The sequence below is a fragment of the Paroedura picta genome, chromosome 3 (genome assembly GCF_049243985.1).
Source record: "Paroedura picta isolate Pp20150507F chromosome 3, Ppicta_v3.0, whole genome shotgun sequence".
In the NCBI taxonomy this organism is placed as follows: domain Eukaryota; kingdom Metazoa; phylum Chordata; class Lepidosauria; order Squamata; family Gekkonidae; genus Paroedura; species Paroedura picta.
Genome location: NC_135371.1, coordinates 4,957,120 through 4,978,393, shown reverse-complemented (window position 1 = coordinate 4,978,393; position 21,274 = coordinate 4,957,120). Strand labels below are relative to the sequence as shown.

At 45.8% G+C, this 21,274-nt stretch overlaps 2 protein-coding genes across 2 annotated transcripts; one reads left to right on the top strand and one right to left on the bottom strand.

The window, feature by feature from the left end:
- Positions 1-147: 147 nt before the first annotated feature.
- On the top strand, positions 148-13,516 carry LOC143833978 (uncharacterized). Its single transcript, XM_077330395.1, has 5 exons — positions 148-434; positions 7,522-7,651; positions 7,920-8,113; positions 8,708-8,837; positions 9,859-13,516. The coding sequence occupies exons 1-5, from the start codon at positions 363-365 to the stop codon at positions 11,484-11,486; spliced, it is 2,154 nt and encodes a 717-aa protein (XP_077186510.1). The 5' UTR covers positions 148-362; the 3' UTR covers positions 11,487-13,516.
- Positions 13,517-13,525: 9 nt separating this feature from the next.
- LOC143833853 (vomeronasal type-2 receptor 26-like) lies at positions 13,526-19,797 on the bottom strand. The gene is made up of 3 exons (XM_077330078.1): positions 19,621-19,797; positions 18,871-18,997; positions 13,526-14,846 (listed from the first exon to the last, which is right to left on the bottom strand). The coding sequence occupies exons 1-3, from the start codon at positions 19,795-19,797 to the stop codon at positions 13,936-13,938; spliced, it is 1,215 nt and encodes a 404-aa protein (XP_077186193.1). The 3' UTR covers positions 13,526-13,935.
- Positions 19,798-21,274: the final 1,477 nt, after the last annotated feature.

Genomic DNA, 21,274 nt, shown 5'->3' with positions numbered 1-21,274 from the left:
ATCGCATCTCTAAACCTCTTTTTCCGAATCCCCCCCGATATTTCTTCTACGTGTTGATTTCTTTCTTTTAAAAATAAAGGACATCCATAGATCAATATCAATATATATATCTATATATTTTAAAAAAGGATGCTTCAGCTGGACTTTCCTGCAGGGACAAAGCTGCCCCACACATCGGCAGAACAAGGAAGGATTTTTTTGTCTCCCCTCCCCAAAGCTTTTGCACCTTTATCCAGCGCTGCACAGGTATTTGCAAGAGAACTACAATCCCCAGAAGGCTGCGCCAGCACCAGCGAGGTCTATTTGTCAGCCGCAATTTAGCCGGACGGCTTTTCCCGGCCAGCGAGGGCAATTTTGGAAGCATGACATTCCGCAGGGATTCTCGTTCCCCTTGGGTGGAGGGAGGCGCTGCCTTTTGCATACCTGCTGGAAAGGTGAGTGCGTGATTCCCGAAAGAGATCTTAGGCAGGCAGGGAGGGAGGGAAGAGAAGCCACGTAGGCAGGAGAGACAAAGGAGATGTCATTCAAAGGACTGACAGCATTTCCAGTGGAAGAAGAGGCCCATTATAGACAAGGGGAGCCAGGAATGCCAATTGATTTTGGAGGGGCCGCTTCGACGTGGCCCCGTCCTGATTCGGATCCTTGGTCCCTCGACGTCGGCATTGCCTACTCAGGCCGGCAGCAGCTCTCCAGGGTCTTTCGCCTCACCTGCTGCATGGCGCCTAAGTGGAGATGCTGAGATTTGAACCTGGGGCCTTCTGCGTGCCGAGCAGAGGCTCCCCCCCCCCCCCGAGCCACAGCCCCTCTGCAAATACATGACGGTGCAAAAATCTTGCAATGAAAATGCCGAACCAGTTGTCGGTTGAGCTTTCCGGGCCCCGGGAGACTGTGCTGGGACTGGAACGACAAGTCCCAGAATAGAATAACGTTCTTTAGGAGTAGAGATAGTGCTCTGGGGTGGGAAAGACAGACCCCCAAGTGGAATGACAGCTCCTGGGAGTGGCAGAAGTGTTCTGGGATTGAAATGACAGACCCCCCCAAGTGGAATGACAGCCCACAGGAATAGCAGAAGAATTCTGGGGCTGGATTAAGCTCCCCCTCCCAATGGAATGACAGCTCCTGGGAGTAGCAGAAGTATGACCATTGAAGGAATCTCCTCTAGCAGTACATGTGCATGAGCGATATGGTTGTGAGTATCCTGCATAGTGCTGGGGGTTGGACTAGATGACCCACGAGGTCCCTTCCAACTCTATTATTCTATGATTCCATGTAGGGGCTGGGATGATACCCTTACCCCAGTAGAATAACAACTTTGGGGTCTAGCAGAAGTGTGTTTGGGACTGGTGTGCCAAATCCCAGAGTGGAAAACAGTCTGGCCTCCCTATCTGAGACACCCAAAACACCCTACAAGAGGATAAGAAGGACGGTCTAATAATTAAACCAGAGAGAAACAGACCTATCCACTGGCAATATGATAAAGATATTCGTAAAATAAAGCAAAATGTCCTATTTTTGTGGTTTTCCTTGTTTCTTTATTCTTTAGGACTTCTGTCAAAATGGAATCCAGGTAATCTCACATGTCAATACAGACTGGTATCCCCATACCTATGTGAGCCTGTGGCTGGTATTATACTATTAATATATATATAAGGACTTGTCACTGATGAAAGAACTGAAAAAGGAGATTATCTGGATTCCATTTTGACAGAAGTCCTAAAGAATAAAGAAACAAGGAAAACCACAAAAAATAGGACATTTTTCTTTATTTTACACCTAAAACACCCAACTATCGACCGGTAAGGATGTACTTTATGCGTCCCTAACTCCAGAATCTAGAAAGAAGGAGGTGGCCCTTTTTGAAACTGCTGGTTTGTAATTGTTAGATTTAAGGAATTAAGTCAGGCTTTATATGTTTCTTGTATAATAATATTATTATTATTATGCTTCAATTTATTACCCACCATTCCCGATGGCTCATGGCGGGTTACATCAGTCTGAATTTTTAAAAAAACCATTAAAACCTCAGATATAAAAACATCACAATCCGATGATCACAATACAGAAGAGAAAAAACGGCAGGAAAACAATACAGAAACTCATCCCTTCTCCCAATACAAAACTCATAAACTTCATTTTTATAGCCCATCCTTTCCGGTTGGTTCAGGGCGGGTAACCACAGGATTTATACAATTAATGTTCCATTGCTAAACCGTTTTTTGAACATTTCGACCAAATCATATTCACCAAATTATATTAAACGAGGGGCAAAGTCTGTTGTATCCAGGAATACAACCGGTTCTAGAGGGTGGGGGTGGTAAAAGTAAGCCAGGAGTTGTTGGTTCTGGAAGGACAGGTGGATGCGTGGGTGTGTTGTTTGGGTTGTGGTTGGATGGCTGGGTGTGAGGGTGCGTGATTGCAGAGGGTTGTGTCACGGACGGGCACTCAGGAGACTTAGTAGGTTTTAGAAGAGGACTGACCTGTGGGAAGGGTGGCGTGGCTGTTGTGTGCGTTGTCCAGAGGAAGATCTTACGGCACACGATAGTCTTCATCACAACACGTTCAGGCTGCGGGAGGAGAATGCCTTGCTCTGGCCCAGGGGCAATGTGGAGGACTTCAAAATGTAAAACTCTTGACATGGCCACATAGAGCGGGCCGTGATTGAAGACTGGCTCTTCGAGATGGAGGCCAACTTTGTCCAGGGTTTGGCCCTGAGATTTGTTGGTTGTCATTGCATATGTTAGCTTCAGCAAGAACAAGCAGCGTCAGAGGATGAATGGGAGGTCGGCATCTTTTGGGGCCAATTCAGTGCGAGGAATGAAGCTAGTGTCGCCTTCCCTTCTTCTCCCCATAACAGACTCCCTGGGAGGGAGGTGTGGCCAAGAGAGCTCTGGGAGAACTGGGAATGGCGTGCAGTCACTCGGCAGGCCTTAGGTATCTCAAAGCAGTTTACAGTAGCCTTCCCTTCCTCTCGTCATAACAGACTCCCTGGGAGGGAGGTGTGGCTAAGAGAGCTCTGGGAGAACTGGGAATGGCCTGCAGTCACTCGGCAGGCCATGGGTACCTCAAATCAGTTTACAATAGCCCTCCCTTCCTCTCCTCATAACAGACTTCCTGGGAGGGAGGTGTGGCTGAGAGCTCTGAGAGAACTGAGAGAGGGCCGCAGTCATCCAGAAGGCCTCAGGTCTTTCAAATCAGTGTACAGTCGCCTTCCCTTTCCTCTCCCCATAACAGACTCCCTGGGAGGGAGGTGTGGCTAAGAGAGCTTTGAGAGAACTGAGAGAGGGCCGCAGTCATTCAGAAGGCCTCGGGTGTTTCAAATCAGTGTACAGTCGCCTTCCCTTCCTCTCCCCATAACAGACTCCCTGGGAGGGAGGTGTGGGTGAGAGCTCTGAGAGAACTGAGAGAGGGCCACAGTCATCCAGAAGGCCTCGGGTGTTTCAAATCAGTGTACAGTCGCCTTCCCTTTCCTCTCCCCATAACAGACTCCCTGGGAGGGAGGTGTGGGTGAGAGCTCTGAGAGAACTGAGAGAGGGCCGCAGTCATCCAGAAGGCCTCGGGTGTTTCAAACCAGTGTACAGTTGCCTTCCCTTTCCTCTCCCCATAACAGACTCCCTGGGAGGGAGGTGTGGGTGAGAGCTCTGAGAGAACTGAGAGAGGGCCGCAGTCATCCAGAAGGCCTCGGGTGTTTCAAACCAGTGTACAGTCGCCTTCCCTTTCCTCTCCCCATAACAGACTCCCTGGGAGGGAGGTGTGGGTGAGAGCTCTGAGAGAACTGAGAGAGGGCCGCAGTCATCCAGAAGGCCTCGGGTGTTTCAAACCAGTGTACAGTTGCCTTCCCTTTCCTCTCCCCATAACAGACTCCCTGGGAGGGAGGTGTGGGTGAGAGCTCTGAGAGAACTGAGAGAGGGCCGCAGTCATCCAGAAGGCCTCGGGTGTTTCAAATCAGTGTACAGTTGCCTTCCCTTTCCTCTCCCCATAACAGACTCCCTGGGAGGGAGGTGTGGGTGAGAGCTCTGAGAGAACTGAGAGAGGGCCGCAGTCATCCAGAAGGCCTCGGGTGTTTCAAACCAGTGTACAGTCGCCTTCCCTTTCCTCTCCCCATAACAGACTCCCTGGGAGGGAGGTGTGGCTGAGAGCTCTGAGAGAACTGAGAGAGGGACGCAGTCATCCAGAAGGCCTCAGGTGTTTCTGAGACTCCCTGGGAGGGAGGTGTGGCTGAGAGAACTCTAAGAGAACTTGGACAGTCCCAAGATGGCCCAGCCGGTTTCCAATGGGGGAATCAAACCTGGCTCTCCAGGTTAGAGGCCACTCTTCTTTAAATATTACACCACAATGGCTCAGTTGCTCTTCTCCCTCCCCAGCTGTTTTGTCCTTCCAAAACAGGCCCTGCATTAAAATCTTTGGCAAGGAATCTTCCAGTTACCCCCCCCCCCAAATGGAGGGATTTCCCCTCAGAATTTCCATAGCACACGGAGGCCGGGCCTTAGAGGGCTCTCCCTCCGATTGGCTGACTCTCCTTTCCCCACATTCTCATTGGCTCAAGTCGTTGTCCGTTCCTGTAGCCTATAGCCCCTTGGAACACACTCATCAGTTGTTGGACATGACAGAGGCGGGAGACAGAGCCTGATTGGACGGCTGGCCACAGGGCGGGCGGCCAATCAGGCAGCAGGACGACGGAGGCAGGAGCATTCATTGGCCCTTAAATTGCAAGGCCCAGAAGGTCATTGTGAGGCCCAAAGGTCACTAGGTCTTTTATAATCTTTACAGGTTGAATTTGTAAACCGCTTGCTTAGCCTGATTTTGTTGAGCAGGTTGATGATTCACAGGGAACATTTTGGCTGCCTTGTGGGCAGGGAGGCCGGAGTGGTCTCTGTGTTAATTTCCTGGCCTCAACCATAGGTCTGGAGGAACCAGTGTTTAAGGTCCTGGCGGCCCCTGATGTCAATAACATGCGAATGTTATTATTATTGTGAAAAGCTGAGTTTCTGAGTTTTTGTAAACCACCCTGAGCCTCAGGGGAGGGCGGCATATAAACAAACAAATAAATAAACAAATAAATCAGGGACAGCATTCCACCCTGATGAAAAAGCCAGTTCGAGGCCAGTTTTACTTCTTTTGGTCTGGGGATCTTGAGCACTGGATCTTGGTGTTCTTAATTTGGGGGGGGGGGATAGCGGGAGAGGTGGTCCCATAAGTAGAGGGGTCCTAGACCGTTTAGGGCAGTGGTCCTCAACCTTCCTAATGCCAAGACCCTTTAATACAGTTCCTCATGTTGTGGTGACCCCCAACCATAAAATTATGTCAGTGTTCTTTCACAGAAATTAAACCGAAACTGACCAATGGCATGAAGATCCATTGTTCATGATTGTACATAAATTTGTTTTTTTTCTGGGGTTTCTCGGTTCAGGTCTGCCTCTTGTCCCACCATGCCAATCTTGCTCTTTTCCACTGCTCCAAAGAGAAATGCTCTATCTCAATCTACCTGGCAAGGCTGTTGTGTGGATGGCACCTCCCTCCCCAGCCAAGCTGCTTGCCTTGCCATAACCCATGTGAAAGGTTCGTTCGACCCCCCAAAGGGATCCTGATCCCCAGGTTGAGAACCGCTTGTTTATCTGTCCAGCCTTTGCTTCAAGACCACCGGTGAGGGGGAGCTCACCACCTCCTGAGGCAGCTGATTTCATTGCTGAACTACTCAGACTGTGAAAAAAAAATTTCTTGATATCTAGCCGGAACCGTTCTGCATGTACTTTAAACCCATTACTGCAGATCCTGTCCTCTGCTGCCAACAGGTACCTTTCTCTGTCCTCCTCCAAGGGACAACCTTTCAGATACTTCAAGAGAGCCATCATGTCCCCTCTCAACCTCCTCTTCTCCAGTCTGAACATTCCCAAGTCCCTCAGCCTTTCCACACAAGCCTTAGTCCCCTGGCCTTGGATCGTCCTCATTGCCCTCCTCTGCACCCTCTCCAATGGGCCTTCAAGCCTCTCCGTTCTTTGCAGTGGCTGATCCTGCCATTCTCTTGAGTACTTCCCAGACAAACAGCTGGCTAGGGGGGAAGCTGGGACACAAAGAGAGAGCTGTTTTTCCTCTCAGGTAAGGTCTGTGCACACAAATGACATCCGTTTCCACACGCTTGAATGTGTTTCATGCAGCTAGCCTGTGTTTATTTGTCTTACTAATGGTAGGAATAGCCTTCCTTCTCCTCCTCCTCTCCTCCTCCTCCTCCTCCTCCAGTTATTTCAGTGTGACATCCAACCATTCATCTGAAGTGAGGAATTCTTAGGAAAAAGTTTTTCACAGTCAGAGTAGTTCAGCAGTTCAGCAGTGGAATAGGCTGCCTAAGGAGGTGGTGAGCTCCCCCTCACTGGCAGTCTTCAAGCAAAGGTTGGAGACACACTTTTCTTGGATGCTTTAGGATGCTTAGGGCTGATCCTGCGTTGAGCAGGGGGTTGGACTAGATGGCCTGTATGGCCCCTTCCAACTCTATGATTCTATGACATGTTTGTGGTAAGCTTTCTCCTCCACCATGTCTTTTGTTCCAAATCCCAAATCTATCATGATGATGCAGCAGATGACTTGGAGTTCAAGGAAGGCATGCTGCAGTCTAATCTTGAAGCCTGTGGTTTTTTGAAGAAGAAGAATAGTTTGTTTTTACATCCCACTTTTCACTACTTGGAGTCTCAAACTGACTCACAATTGCCTTGCCTTCCTCTCCCCACAACAGACACTGTGGGAGGGAAGTGGGGCAGAGAGAACTCTTAACAGGACTGCTCTGTGAGAACAGCTCTAACCAGACTGTGACTATCTCAAGGTTACCCAGCTGGCTGCATGCGGAGGAGGAGTGGGGAATCACTCAGCTCTCCAGATTAGAGGCCCTACAGCAAGCTGGCTATTTTGCTGGATAGAGGGGTGGTATGAATGCAGAATAATAAATGCAAGTAAATACATACAAATATTCTGTGCCCTGTATCTTGAGTGAGTACATAAGAATATAAGAGAAGCCATGTTGGATCAGGCCAGTGGCCCATCTAGTCCAACACTTTGTGTCACACAGTGGCCAAAATCCAGGTGCCTCCAGGAGGTCCAACAGTGGGCATTTTAGGTCCAACAGACTTTCTGGGCCAGCTTTAGAGTAACAAGAACACTTCTGCAGACAAAAATATGTTTAAAGCAGAAATTTTATGCGCAGATGCAATTTTCATTTATTTCTGGGGTGAAATGTGCAATAGATTATAGTAAATACTTGTACAGTGAATAGGGTGTTTTTTTACATTTCATTGGACTTGAGTTTTTAGTGAATTTGGCTATCAGGAGCCTAGTTCTGTGCAATTTTCAGAGTCTGTGTTTCTTAGTGACTTACCATATACCAGAGATTGAAGAGAACTAATGCAATTTTTCTCCCTTCTGCTATAGCTAAGACGTATTGCATTCTTTTAACGAAGTGGGTGCCCTACAGAATTCTACCCTCTTTTCTTGGATGCTCATACAGATGATCAACTGGGCTTTATTTTCCTCTTTTAGAGATCCGGAGTGTCCTTTGAGGAGGTAGTTGTGTCCTTCACAGAGGAAGAATGGACTCTGCTCGATCCAGGCCAAAGAAAACTCTACTGGGAAGTTATGCAGGAAAACTATGAGACCGTGGTCTCTCTTGGTGAGAATGTTTTCCCTTTTCACATGAACATAGCGGAAAAGGTAGGGGACAGCGATTTCCTTTGATCCTCTCTAATTTCAGACGTTTTCTGAAAGTTTTGATTCCCCTTTTCAAGCGCGAAAATAGATGAAGAAAGTCCAGGGTCTCTTCAGCTGGTCCTTCCAGCAGTGGCCCATCATATGAACATGCCCTATCCAGTGGTAGAAGAGAAAAGAAACCTTTTTAAATACTTCTACTTCGTTATTCCATTTGTTTCTCATTTTTGCAGGGAACTACAATTCGCAGAAGGGCTTGGGAGCGCCCCAATGGTCCACCTTGTCTTTTCTAGGAGATGACAGGGAGAAGGAAATATCAGGGGAGGGAGAAGGAAATATCAGGAATTCGAAATTCAGCAAGGCCTCTCTTCTTCCTCATTTTGCCCAGCGGGAGGGAGAATTTGGCTTTTGCACATCTGCTGGAAAGGTGAGCATTTGATTTCATAAGCAGACCTTGGGCAAGAAGAGGGGAAGGGAGTGAAGAGGCGTGTGAATGGAATGAAAAAAGGACTCTTGTTTTAAGAGAATTTGACCCATGGAAATCCAGTTCTTTGCTGTTTGTATATCTTGGAGTTTGTGTTTCTGGGAGACTGTTGTCATATTATGTCTATCGGAGTCCTAAACAAACTAGGCTTTCTCAATCCTATTTTCAAGAAACCCTCGGATTTCTTGATGACCATGGAAGGGTTTCTCGAATGAGTGGGCGATAATTATATATAATGGGCCCGACAGAAACCGGAGAGAGACGGCGGCGGGCGGCAGAGGCTTCTGCCAGGCCCAGGCGCTCCCTTGCAACCACGAGGGAGCGCCTGGGCCCGGAAGAAGCCAGATAGTGACAGCGGCAGGCAGTGGGCGGTGGACAGCGGAGGCTTCTGCTGGACCCAGATGCTCCCTTGATGCTGCGAGGGAGCGCTTGGGCCCGGCAGACTCCGGAGAGAGATTCTTCTTTCATTCTGGGATACTGAGAAACAGGTCCAAATGATTCACTGGGCAATATTTTTGTCTTTCTTTTCTCTTTCAGCAATCCCTAATGTTCTTCGAGGAGGTGGCCGTGTTCTTCACGCGAGAGGAATGGGCTCTGCTGGATTCAGGCCAAAGAAAAGTCTTCTGGGAAGTGATGGAGGAAAATTATGAGGCTGTGACCTCTCTGGGTAAGGAACTTTGCTTTTTATCATCAACGCGGTAAGAAAGGGAGGGTGTGAGGGTTGCCAGGTTCCCCTGGCCACAAAGTGACTACCTTGCTGGAGCAGGGGAATCATAGAATCATAGAATCATAGAGTTGGAAGGGGCCATACAGGCCATCTAGTCCAACCCCCTGCTCAACGCAGGATCAGCCCTAAGCATCCTAAAGCATCCAAGAAAAGTGTGTATCCAACCTTTGCTTGAAGACCGCCAGTGAATGCTGTGGAATGCTGTGGACATAGTTTATCTGGATTTCAGTAAAGCTTTTGATAAGGTTCCACATGATATTCTTGTTGACAAATTGGTAAAATGCGGTATGGATCCTAATTCTGTCAGGCGGATCAATAACTGGTTGACCGTACCCAGAGGGTACTTATTAATGGTTCAGCATCCTCTTGGAGAAGAGTGACACGTGGAGTGCCCCAGTGCATATCCAGAGGAGGGCAACAAAGATGGTGAGGGGTTTGGAAACCAAGACATATGAGGAAAGGTTGGGGGAGCTTGGTCCGTTTAGCCTTAAGAGGAGACGACTGAGAGGGGATCTGATAGCCATCTTCAAGTATTTAAAAGGGTGCTATATGGAGGATGGAGCAGAATTGTTCTCTCTTGCTCCAGAGAGACAGACCAGAATGAATGGGATGAAATTAATTCAAAAGAAATTCTGTCTAAACTTCCGGAAGAAGTTCTTGACAGTTAGAGCAGTTTCTCGGTGGAACAGGCTTCCTCAGGAGGTGGTGGGTTCTCCATCTGGACATAAGATCAGTGCCAGAATTATCGGGACATTCAAGGAGGGTTATACGCTAAGAATTTTTAGACCTACTGTTTGAATGTTTTATATTTTCCTTGTATATATGTTTTTGTTGATGTGGGAATGGCGACCAATGAGATTATCCCATGCCATTCTATAAAATACCATTCAGTATGAACTGTACTTGCTATGTGGTATTTGTTCCTTTTAGTTCTTATTTGATATCTTTCTCTGTTCTCCAGGTGCATATTTGGGGGAAATGGTGGGCGAGAAGGAACCAGGAGGAGTGATTCTGAAAAAAACTGAAGCAAAATTTGGGGATCAAGTGATACCAAAGAGGCAGAAGAGAACAAAGAGGGAAATAAAACAGAAGCAGAGGAAAGAATTGAGTGCCCATCAGAGCAGGAAGATGCTTGAGATCCCAGTTCAAGACAGAATACAGATGAGAAAGAGAAGGCATAATCATCCTATCAATGCAAAACAATTTCACTGCAAATCCAGTGGTAAAAAATACCAGAGTATTAAAACATGCTGGAAAACATATAAATACTTGGAATGCGGAAAGAACTTCTGTTGGAACAGTACGCTATCTAGACATCAACGGATGCATACAGGGGAGAAGCCATATAAATGCCTGGACTGTGGGAAGAGATTCTTTTGGAATAGTGAACTAACTGTACATCAAAGAGTTCACACAGGTGAGAAGCCATATAAATGCTTGAAGTGTGGGAAGAGCTTCTCTCAAAATGGCACCCTAACTGCACATCGAAAGGTTCACATAGAGGAAAAGCTACATAAATGTTTGGAGTGTGGAAAGAGCTTTTCTCGGAATACCTATCTAACGGCACATCAAAAGGTTCATGCGGGAGAGAAACCATATAAATGCCTGGAGTGTGGGAAGAGCTTCTATCGGAATAGCCAGCTAACTGTACATCAGAGAGTTCACACAGGGGAGAAGCCATATAAATGCTTGGAGTGTGGGAAGAGCTTCGCTCAGAATGGCCACCTAATTGAACATCAGAAGGTTCACACAGGGGAGAAGCCATATAAATGCTTGGAGTGTGGAAAGAGCTTCTCTCAGAATAGTAACCTAACTAAACATCAAAAGGTTCACACAGGGGAGAAACCATATAAATGCTTGGAATGTGGAAAGAGCTTCTCTCGAAATGGCACTCTAAGTAGGCATCAAAAAGTTCACATTGGGGCGAAAGTATATAAATGCTTGGAGTGTGGAAAGAGCTTCTCTCAGAGGAGCCACCTAGCTGCACATCAAAAGGTTCACACAGGGGAGAAACCATATAAATGCTTGCAATGTGGAAAAAGTTTCTCTCGGAATGGTACTCTAAATAGACATCAAAACATTCACATAGAGGAGAAGTCATATACATGCTTGGAAGGTGGAAAGAACTTCTCTGATCGTAGCCAACTAACTGCACATCAGAGGGTTGACACAGGGGAGAAGCCATATAAATGCTCGGAGTGTGGGAAGAGCTTCTATCAGAATAGTCACCTAACTGCACATCAGAGGGTTCACACCGGGGAGAAACCATATAAATGCCTGGAGTGTGGAAAAAGTTTCTCTCAGAATGGCCATCTAACTGCACATCAGAAGGTTCACACAGGTGATAAACCATATAAATGCTTGGAGTGTGGAAAGCGCTTCTCTCAGAATGGCCATCTAACTTCACATCAAAAGGTTCACACACGGGAGAGGCCATATACATGGCTGCAGTGTGGGCAGAAACCTTACCTTATTCCACCAGAGTCAGGTAGCGAACTAGCCATCGAACCTCAGGATGTGGAAAATCAGTTAAAATGGCTGCCGTTTCCAGATGGTCGTCATGATATGTTTTATGGCACTTGGCCTTGATGAGACTAATCTCCATGCCCCATTCCCCTCCTTTCCATCCTTCCATCCTCATTCCTTTTCCTTGGTCTGAAACAAATGCCTCATGGCCTTAAAAACTGTTTTTCCTGTACTCTCTAAAACAGTGGTTCTCAACCTGGGGGTCGGAACTAATATTAACTATCAGTAAAGATGTCATATTGAGGATTACATTTCTGTCCTCCCCTTTGGAGACGAACTGCAAATTTAAATTATTGTCTTCTGTATCTATTACGGCTACAATATCCTTTTTCTTTTCTTTCTCTTTTTTTTTTGTTGTTGTTGAAAAGTTAGGGCCTTAAGGAACTTAAAGGTAAATATGAATATAAAACAAGAATGTTTTAACTGAGCTTCAAAGTGGTTCTTACCCTTGTTCTTGAAAGCTGCAGCTCCTGAGTTTCCTACTGTTAATAGCTTTCTGTGGCATCGTAATTTTTCTTTTCAATTAACTCATCAGATCAATCTTCCATGGCACAGCAAGTTTACTCAAAAGTGTAATTAATACTACTTCAGATTTTTTTCTTCTCTGAGTTATGTGCTTCATAACTTTTGACCAGTTTTACTTTTCAGGCGTTTGATCATTTTGACTCTCATGTAAAAACTGAATAGGTGTGTCATGCCTGGACCCCAATCGCTTGCATATTTGTTGCTTGAGTGTTGCTTGTTTTATGTGATTTGAGAGCATAAATAAATCCAACGCATTCAGCAGTTTTTATTTTTCTCAAAATCATATTGAGATCATCCATCCCTAATTCATGTGATGCAAGCGTATCTCTCTCCTGGCAAGATTCAAGAACATCTGGGATATCTTCTACTTATTCCATTTCATCTTATGGCTAAGGTTTGTGCAGTATCATGGGAGAAATCATCTGGAAAGTTTGGTTCTCCTTCACCACTTGGAAAGCAGAAGTGAAAATCCACATTGACCTGAGGTCACTGAATCAACCTGGTCTGTGAAACACTGGAGATAGCACTGCAGTTGGAAGATAAATAATAGCTTCTTAATACCTGATCTTCCTTAGTAATAAGGAAGGCCGAGCGTCAAAGAATTGAGGCTTTTGAACTCTGGTGCTGGAGAAGACTCTTGCGAGTCCCTTGGACTGCAAGGCGAACAAACCGGTCAGTCCTAGAGGAGATCAGCTCTGACTGCTCCTTAGAAGGCCAGATCCTGAAGATGAAACTCAAATACTTTGGCCACCTCATGAGAAGGAAGGACTCCCTGGAGAAGAGCCTAATGTTGGCAGCGATTGAGGGCAAAAGAAGAAGGGGACGACAGAGAACGAGGTGGCTGCATGGAGTCACTGAAGCAGTTGGTGTGAGCTTAAATGGACTCCGGAAAATGGTAGAGGACAGGAAGGCCTGGAGGATCATTGTCCGTGGGGTTACGATGGGTCGGACATGACTTCGCAACTAACAACAAGAACAAATACCTGATCTGGATAGCCCAAGCAAGCCAAATCCTGTCAGATCCCAGAAGCTAAACAAGGTCAACGCTGGCTACCACTTGGAAGGGCAACCTTCAAAAAACACCAGGGTTTTGTGACATAGGAAGTTTTGTGACATTGATAAGTCACCTCTGACTGTCTCTTGCCTAGCAGCCAGACAATTGTAGGCTATATTACACACATGCCATATAAATAAATAAAATAGCTCCTTGGTGTTTTCTAATCAACTCATTTCATAGCAGAGAAAAGGCTCTGAAAGATTTAAAAGAGCTGAAGCTATTAAAATATTCCTGAAGACTAAAGTGTTGTTCTGATAATGGATACATAAATGACTTGCCTTGTGTTTTTCTCATGCTATATCAGTTTCCTGCCGGGAGGGATGAGGCATTTGAGCTGTAAGCCTACTGTATGTATTTATCTATGTAATATTGAAAGGCATCCAAACTAGAAATGTTGATATTCTGGATTTCCAACACCTGTGCATTTCTAACCACCTCTGATTCAGCTGATTACATTGAGGAACATGAGAAAGGTGTGCAGCATCAGACCAATGATTAGACCACCTCCCACACCACCATCAGACCACCTCCCACACCACCACCGATGCTCCCAAAAGCGCTGATCAAAAAATGGGGAGTCTGCCTTTACAAAAGTGAGATAACTAGCACAGATCTGTTTTTGCACAGTTTACGAGGAAATTAAGCCATTAAGTGATCCTAGGCTGACAGCAAATACCTTTAAAAATAAGAATGTGGCTTTATTTATGCAATAACACACAAGGCAATCACTAAGCAATCACAATGCACACGTGGCAAGGGAAAATAAGATAGGAAAAGGTTAAGTTTGGGGAATACGACAGCAACGTATATATACATTACATTACATTATGTATGTAAAAGAATTTTCCCTCAATAGCATATCAGAGAGTTCAAATTTGAGGTGAGTGCAGAGGCAACACAGGCATTAGAATCACAACATTGTACTGAGAGTCAAATTCCATCTTGGCTCTTCATCATGATATGACCCTTGATATTCAGATCAGGCCTCACTACAATGATGTAACATTTGGGGAGGAAGATGCAGCCCAGCAGCCCAGCACTGGAGGACAAGATGGAGAAGACCTGCACGGCGACCATGTATTTCCCCTTGGTGCTCAGGTAGGTGGGCACAAAGGACACCCAAACACTGCAGAAGACCAGCATGCTGAAGGTGATCAGTCTGGCTTCGTTGAAGCCCCCAGGAAGTTTCCTGGCCAGGAAAGCCACTGTGAAGGAGATGGCAGCCAGGAAGCCCATGTAGCCCAAGACACCATAAAACATGGCCGCAGACCCCTCATTGCACTGCAGTATGATCTGTCCATGCTGGGAGTGCATGTCAAACTCTGGGAAAGGGGGAGAGGTGCCCAGCCAAAGAGCACAGAAGCCAATCTGGACAGTGGAACATGAAAGGACAATGGACTTTGCCAGAGTCTTCCCCACCCATTTCCTCATCCTGTTCCCTGGCTGGGTGGCCATGAAGGCCACCACCACAGTGATCGTTTTAGCCAACACAGAGGAGACAGCAACTGAGAAGATGGTGCTGAAGGCTGTTTGTCGGAGAAGGCAGGTCACCCTCCTTGGCTGGACGATGAATAGAAGGCAGGACAGGAAGGAAAACAGGAGTGAGATGAGAAGAATGTAGGTGAGGTCTCGGTTGTTGGCTCTGACTATCGGCGTGTCCATATTTCTAATGAAGATTCCTAGAATTAGAAGGGTGACTATGCAGAAGAAGAGGACCAAAACAATGAGCACAATCCCCAGTTTCTCCTCATAAGAAAGGAAAGACACTTCTTTGGGAATGCACTGAGTGTGGTTCTTGTTCGGATACTGATCTTCTGGGCACTTGGTGCAATGAGCTGCATCTGGAAAGAGAAAAAGGAACTTGTATCATTTTATCTCATTCATATCCACAGCAATGTGTGCTACTTTGTATGTCATAGAGGTATATTCCAACAGTGTAGGAATTTTAAAACATGATATGCCCTGAGCCCACTAGAGGGAGATAGAGAATTAGGGTATTCCTTTTAAGGAAGAAAAGGCACAATTTCCCCAGAAGGATCAGAGGCCTGAGGCTGCAGGGAGAAGCCCTCTCCCCTCAGAAGCACTCCTCTGATTGAAAACTATATATTAAGACTTTAGGTAGGAACGGTTATTACACTAATTACTGGAAGGGGGTGGGGTTGTGTTTATATCAGTTGTCTGTCATTCTGGATTTTGATTGTTGCTGGGATTATTTGAAATGAATGTTATATGCAGTTTCCCCAGAAGGATTGGAGGCCTGAAGCTGCAGGGAGAAGCCCTTTCCCCTCAGAAGCACTCCTTCATATAAAATATCTATTAATATTTTAGCTAAGGAATTCTGCTGCTATTTGTATCCTGATGCCTTCCATCTGAATGAAAAGGTACCAGAGACTTCTGTAAAGATCTTCCAACACAGCACAGCTGCAGGTTGTTGCTTCTTCAAGGGACTGCCCAAATACAGGCCTGAATTGTTAACCCTTGGTTGCTGTTAGATGTGTTGAATATTGTTCCAAGGATTATATCTGTTGAACTTGGGTTACAGCTATTGACATAAAGTCAAGCGTCACAAGGTAGGATCACACTGCCATTGTTTTGGAATTCAAAGAAATTGTTTTTTATATTGTTGTTTAAACTGAATAGGTTACATATAAACACACATGGCATTCCCTGCCCTTGCTGTCTGTGACTCGATGGATCTTGCAAATTAATAAGATTCAAGAACAGAAAAGCACCAGGCCCTCAACCAGATGAAAATACCCACACAGGATAAAGACAGTTAGACAATACAGACTTTGAAATGAAGAGATGGGCTAAAACATGGATCTATTAAAACAACTACAAAGAAGCAGATTGATGTAGCAGTTAAGAAATGAAGCTTCCAATAGGACAAGCCGGGTTTGATTCTGCGCTCCCCCACATGCAGCCAGCTGGGTGACCTTGGGCTGACCACAGCACTGATAAAGCTGTTCTGACCAAGCAGGAATCTCAGGGCTCTCTCAGCCTCACCTCCCTCACAGGGTGTCTGTTGTGGGGAGAGGAAAGGGAAGGCGACTGTAAGCTGCTTTGAGACTCCTTCGGGTAGAGAAAAGCAGCATATAAGAACCCACTTTTCTTCTTCTCCAGTAATATCAGGGCTCTCTCAGCCTCAGGGTGTCTGTTGTGGGGAGAGGAAAGAGAAGGCAAATGTAAACCTCTTTGAGACTCCTTTGGATAGAGAAAAGCGGCATATAAGAACCAATAGTATTCCTACTGTTATGATGGTCAGTTCATAGTCTGACAAAGAGTGCTTGCTGGGACCCTCATCCAACCTGGCAGCAGTGTGGACATGAGGGGAAAATTTCCTAGAATTGTTAAGGATCAGGAAGCAAAAATCTGACATCTGGTCATCAGAAATGGCAGCATACATATAGCTGGTTTGTGTCTGATTATGCTCAACATTGAGGGGCTTTCCGCACGCCTTCAAAATCGCACAATGGTTGCCAATTGAAAACGCTACTGATTTGCCGTTATCCACAACGTCGTTGACAATCTGCAACACTCCTGAAACCGATCTGCAAAAAGCGCTTCGTTGTAGCGCTTTCAGGGAAATCCCCAAAAGTGGATTCACCCTCCGGAAAGCGCTACACTCCTGCAACCAATCTGCAACACTAGCGGGAAAGTTCTGTGCGTTACCATTGTTGTGGTTTCTACAAAGTCCCTCCCCCTGGCTCTCTCCTCTGATCTTCCGGCAAAGCGATTGCCATTTTTTTTTCTCCAAACGAGCCTCTGTTTAGAGGCTTCCCCGGCTTCAGTCCCTCCCCACAGCTGTTTAGTCACTAAAGCACAAACAACAGAGAAGCCCGTTTGCTGATGTATTTTCCCTTTAATTTTTACACTGTTTTCGGCCGAAAATCAGGCCCGTGAGGGGGGGGGGATTTTTTTTTTTCACTCGGGGGAGCGTGGCAACGATGAAACGACAGCTCAAACACACCTGCCAGCTGGATGGGTCTCTCCGTTGCAACGAATCAACACATATTCGTTGCAATGGGTGTGTTTAAAAAAAAAAACCTTTCTTAAAGGGAAAGGGGCTGTTTGGAAGCATGCTAACGGCTGCCCATTGGCTGCTTGACAGCCAGGGGTGGGACGAGCTCGGCAATAGCACTTCCTTTCTAGCGATTTTTGCTGAGACCAGAAGCCTGTGGGAAACGATGGAAACGCAACTGGATTCCACTACAAAGTCAGGTATGCATAATGACGAATTCCACCATTTTAAATGGCGATTTTTCGTTCAGCAAACAATTTGCTACAAGGATCCCGGTGCGGAAAGCCCCTCACAATTGTTTAGAGAAAAGTACCTAAACCAAAAGGGTTTTCTTCTTCTCTCTGGTACTACTTGGTACACCATGAAACCTGTTTGGCACCCAGCACTAGATAATCCAAAAAAGGCTCAAACTAGATGCGGAATTACTAAATGTCACCCATTCAAAAAACAGCAGCATAGGACTAATATCCCAAGTATCACAGCAGCTCACCTTCAATAAAGACCATTGGATGGGGAAAGGAGGCTGTTTCAGATTGGGAGGACCTCAAAGGGGAAAGGGAGAAGTCCTCTGTATCTCATCCTGCTCTCCCTGTTCAAATGGGATCCTGCACTAAATGACAATTGGTCCCCTATGGTTGTCCTTTGATTCTGGGAAATCACCATCAGGCCTGGGAACCTTAACCTGGTTCCTGTCTGGCAAATTTTAAAATTTTGTGTGTGTGTGTGTGTGTGTGTGTGTGTGTGTGTACAGGAAAACAAAGACTTCTTCATGACTGGAGGTCTCTTTTGCTGTCTGCCTCTCCCAATCAAGGTGATACCTTGTGGGACCCTATAGCTTGAAAGCAAGACAGAAAACAGCCATCTGCTAGCCAGCACCACTTTCTAGAGTTGTTCAAGTCAAGAAAAAGGACCAAGGAATATCTGATTTCACTACTCCAAACCCAGAAGAATGTTGTGGTTAGTGGTATCGACAACACCAAGAGGACCTGAAGGCTTGACAGGGATGTGCTCCCCATGTCACTCACCCAATCAGGACCATCAGTTACGATGGCCAAAGTTGTTTCAGCTTCTATTCAGCTTTCTATTCAATAGTTACAGAAGACAAAGAGAGGATTGAGTCAAAGCACTGATGACATGGAATGATTGTGGAAGAACAGATGTTCACTGGTAGCTGAAGAGCTTCGCAGTTCCTGGTTCATCCTTAATATCAGCACACCCCAAGGAAGTCCTGGGTGATCACTGCCTGAATGCCTGAGATACTGGAGAGGTGCTGGCAAAGTATTGTTCCCTAAATAGACTTTGGCTTCAGTGTAAGGCTCGATATTCTAGTAGAAATACAGAGCAAGAACTAAGCCAATGAGAAAAACATCATTTGAGCGTTTCAGTTTGAAATCCATGGACATCTCCCACTATATCCTCACACCAACCCAGTGACATTATACCTGGCTCAGAATCACTCAGCTACAACCTGTTTGCCCATAAACAGGTGTCCCAAGGGACATCTGCATGCCTTTCAAAGGATCCAAGGAGTTTGCAGAAGATTTATGGGGGGGGGGCAGTGTCATAATGCATACAGTTGGGTATCCCAAGACTCCTGCAAAGCCTGATTTGCCAGACAGGATGGACACTGATAAAGGACCACCGTCTACTAGCCCCCATGAAAGCCATAAAAGTCGAAATTTCTGAACTTTTCTCCATTTGCTCAACAGTCTCTCGCCATGAGGCCTTTCCTTTGAAAACTGGGTGGGGGGCTTGTCCACCTAGATCTAGAATAATGTTCAGAAAGTACTAAACTGATTCTTTGTTCCACACCCAAAGGGATGTCCTTTTCTCTTGTCACCCACCTTCCTGAGTGGAGATGGTTCCTTCTCCACATAGAGAGCACTCATAGCAACAAATGGGCTTTCCTTCTAGGACCACTTTCACATGACCAGGCAGGCAGCTTTTGGTACACCTGGAATCTGGCAGCATCTGCAGACAAAGACAAGGAGTGTTATCTGGGGAAAGGAGTAGTTATTCATTGGGCAATAGTATGTTATATGACTTTATGAAATATCAATGTGATTAAATGTTACATTTCATATGCTTTTTGCTAGCAACCCTATGATGATGATGATGTCATCCGTTAAGTCATGTCTGACACGCGGCGATTCTATAGGAAAATCTTCGCCATGCACCCCTGTCTCTAACTGCTTCTTTTAATCGGTTCATGGTTATCCCTGTATCGGCTTTGATCGTGTTGAGCCAGCGGATCCTTTGGCGACCACGTGTCCTTTTGCCGCTGACCATGCTGAGCATTAATGATTTTTCTAATGAGTTTGATTGCATGATGCGTCCAAAGTAAGTGAGCTTTAGCTGGCCTGCTCCTCTCCCAAACCATCTTGTTGGTAACTCTGGCTGTCCATGGGATTCTCAGCATTCGTCTCCAATACCATAATTCAAAAGCATCTATTCTCCTCTTGTCTTCCTACTTCAGGCAACCTTGATAACTATTGTTTAAAATGAAAGGCTCAAAGACTCTCACAGAGGTGTCATGTACGGTAACAAAACAGATCTTTATAACTTATGCAACCTTGATTAATGAATTTTCTGACCTTGTTATGCCAGGTGCTCCACACAATGGCATCTTGATCAAGAGTCAGATGTATCTCCCCAGAAGCCTGTCTTTCTATATTCCCAACTTTCACTCTCGAGATGGTGAAGTTGGGAAAGACGATCGTGTTCACAATGTCCAAGTTGGCCTCCAGGTCTCCATTTTCAACCAAATCCATTCCATCCATGGAAGTGTTGAGAAACAGGGAGTGTCTAAGGAAACGATGAAGCTAGAATCACAGAGAGAACAGCAACCTTTAGAAGACAGAAGACACTTCTGCAAACTTGTTCCAACTGTGGTCTTCTTACTGCTCAGTGTTATACATTTTGATACATTCATTGCTTTCCTCTAAGCAAGCGATGAAGAATTCTTAATTGTAGCACCACTGTCACCTCCTCCCGGTGACTGACGCACAGGAGCCTAAGAGGGAGTAACTAGCCAAAAACTCCATGGTAGACGGAGGACTGAGGATTCACCTCTGCGTCTCCCAAATTCCAGTCAAACGCACTAAGCACTAAACTGAGTTTGCTCTCAGTGAAACGGTCCACGGCCAGGCTATGCCCTCAAATAGACACTGCTCCTAGGTTGGTGAATACAAGGTACATTTCCGCACATTGGTAAAAATACCGTTATTTGCCAGTTGAATGGCAAAGCGCTACATTTTTTTGCACTTCCAAGCCCCTCCTCATCTTTTCTGCTGTCTCACTTTTGCACATTTTCACATGTCTCACCCTCCACAACTGCTGCTAGAAATGGTGGAAGAGAGAAACGTGCCGTATGTGCATTGCGCTTCCGCCTGTCAACCAATGCAGGCAACCGATCCCCTTTCTCCATATTTTAAAAGTTCCGCAATGCCCGCTAAAAAAATAAATAATTCATACTTCTCTGTTGAAATTCCTATACATAGAATCACAGATGTGTAGTGCTTTTTTAACGCCACCCCATAAGGGATCATGAGTCCGTTGAGACATTTAAAAATTGATTTTGTTCCTGTTTTCTCTGTGAAATGGGACAAAATGTTTTCGTTCAACAGGCTTCTATATTGATAGATGTGATAGCCCTAGCCTTCCCCTGAACATACATGCTTTGTTTAGCTCTTCAAGAACTCAAAGGCCTCTGCTTCCAACAAACTGTCCTTCCTGCTGGAGGTCCCAAGGATCTTTCCTTTTCAAAGCAAAACTGTTGATTAGTATTCTTAATTCACGGGGTAATGGGTACCTGCCAAGGCTGTATTCGTTCCTGTTCCCACTTCATCATCCTCTCTGACCTGGATGAGTATGCAGCATGTAAGGCATGGGCCACTGCCTGGATGGAGGTATATGTCTTGTAGGCCCTGAGAGGCAGGAGTTCTTTCAGGACCTCCCAGGGCATGTCTTCCATCCCCTCTTTCTCTCTGAATCTCAGGTGGCCTCTCTCAGAGAAAATGGACTTTGAGTAGAAGGGATACAGTCCTTTCAACAGAAACTCAGTGATAAGAGGGCTACATACTTGTACATGGGGAAACATGTTCCTTTTCTTTGTCTGGGTCATGACAGAGAGAGATCCATGCATCGGGACCACAGCAGGCTTAGGAATACATGCCAAGCTGATGAGGGAGTCCAACAGAATAGCTGTGACCCAAACTTTGCCCACTCTGAAGTTCCAGACGCGTTCAA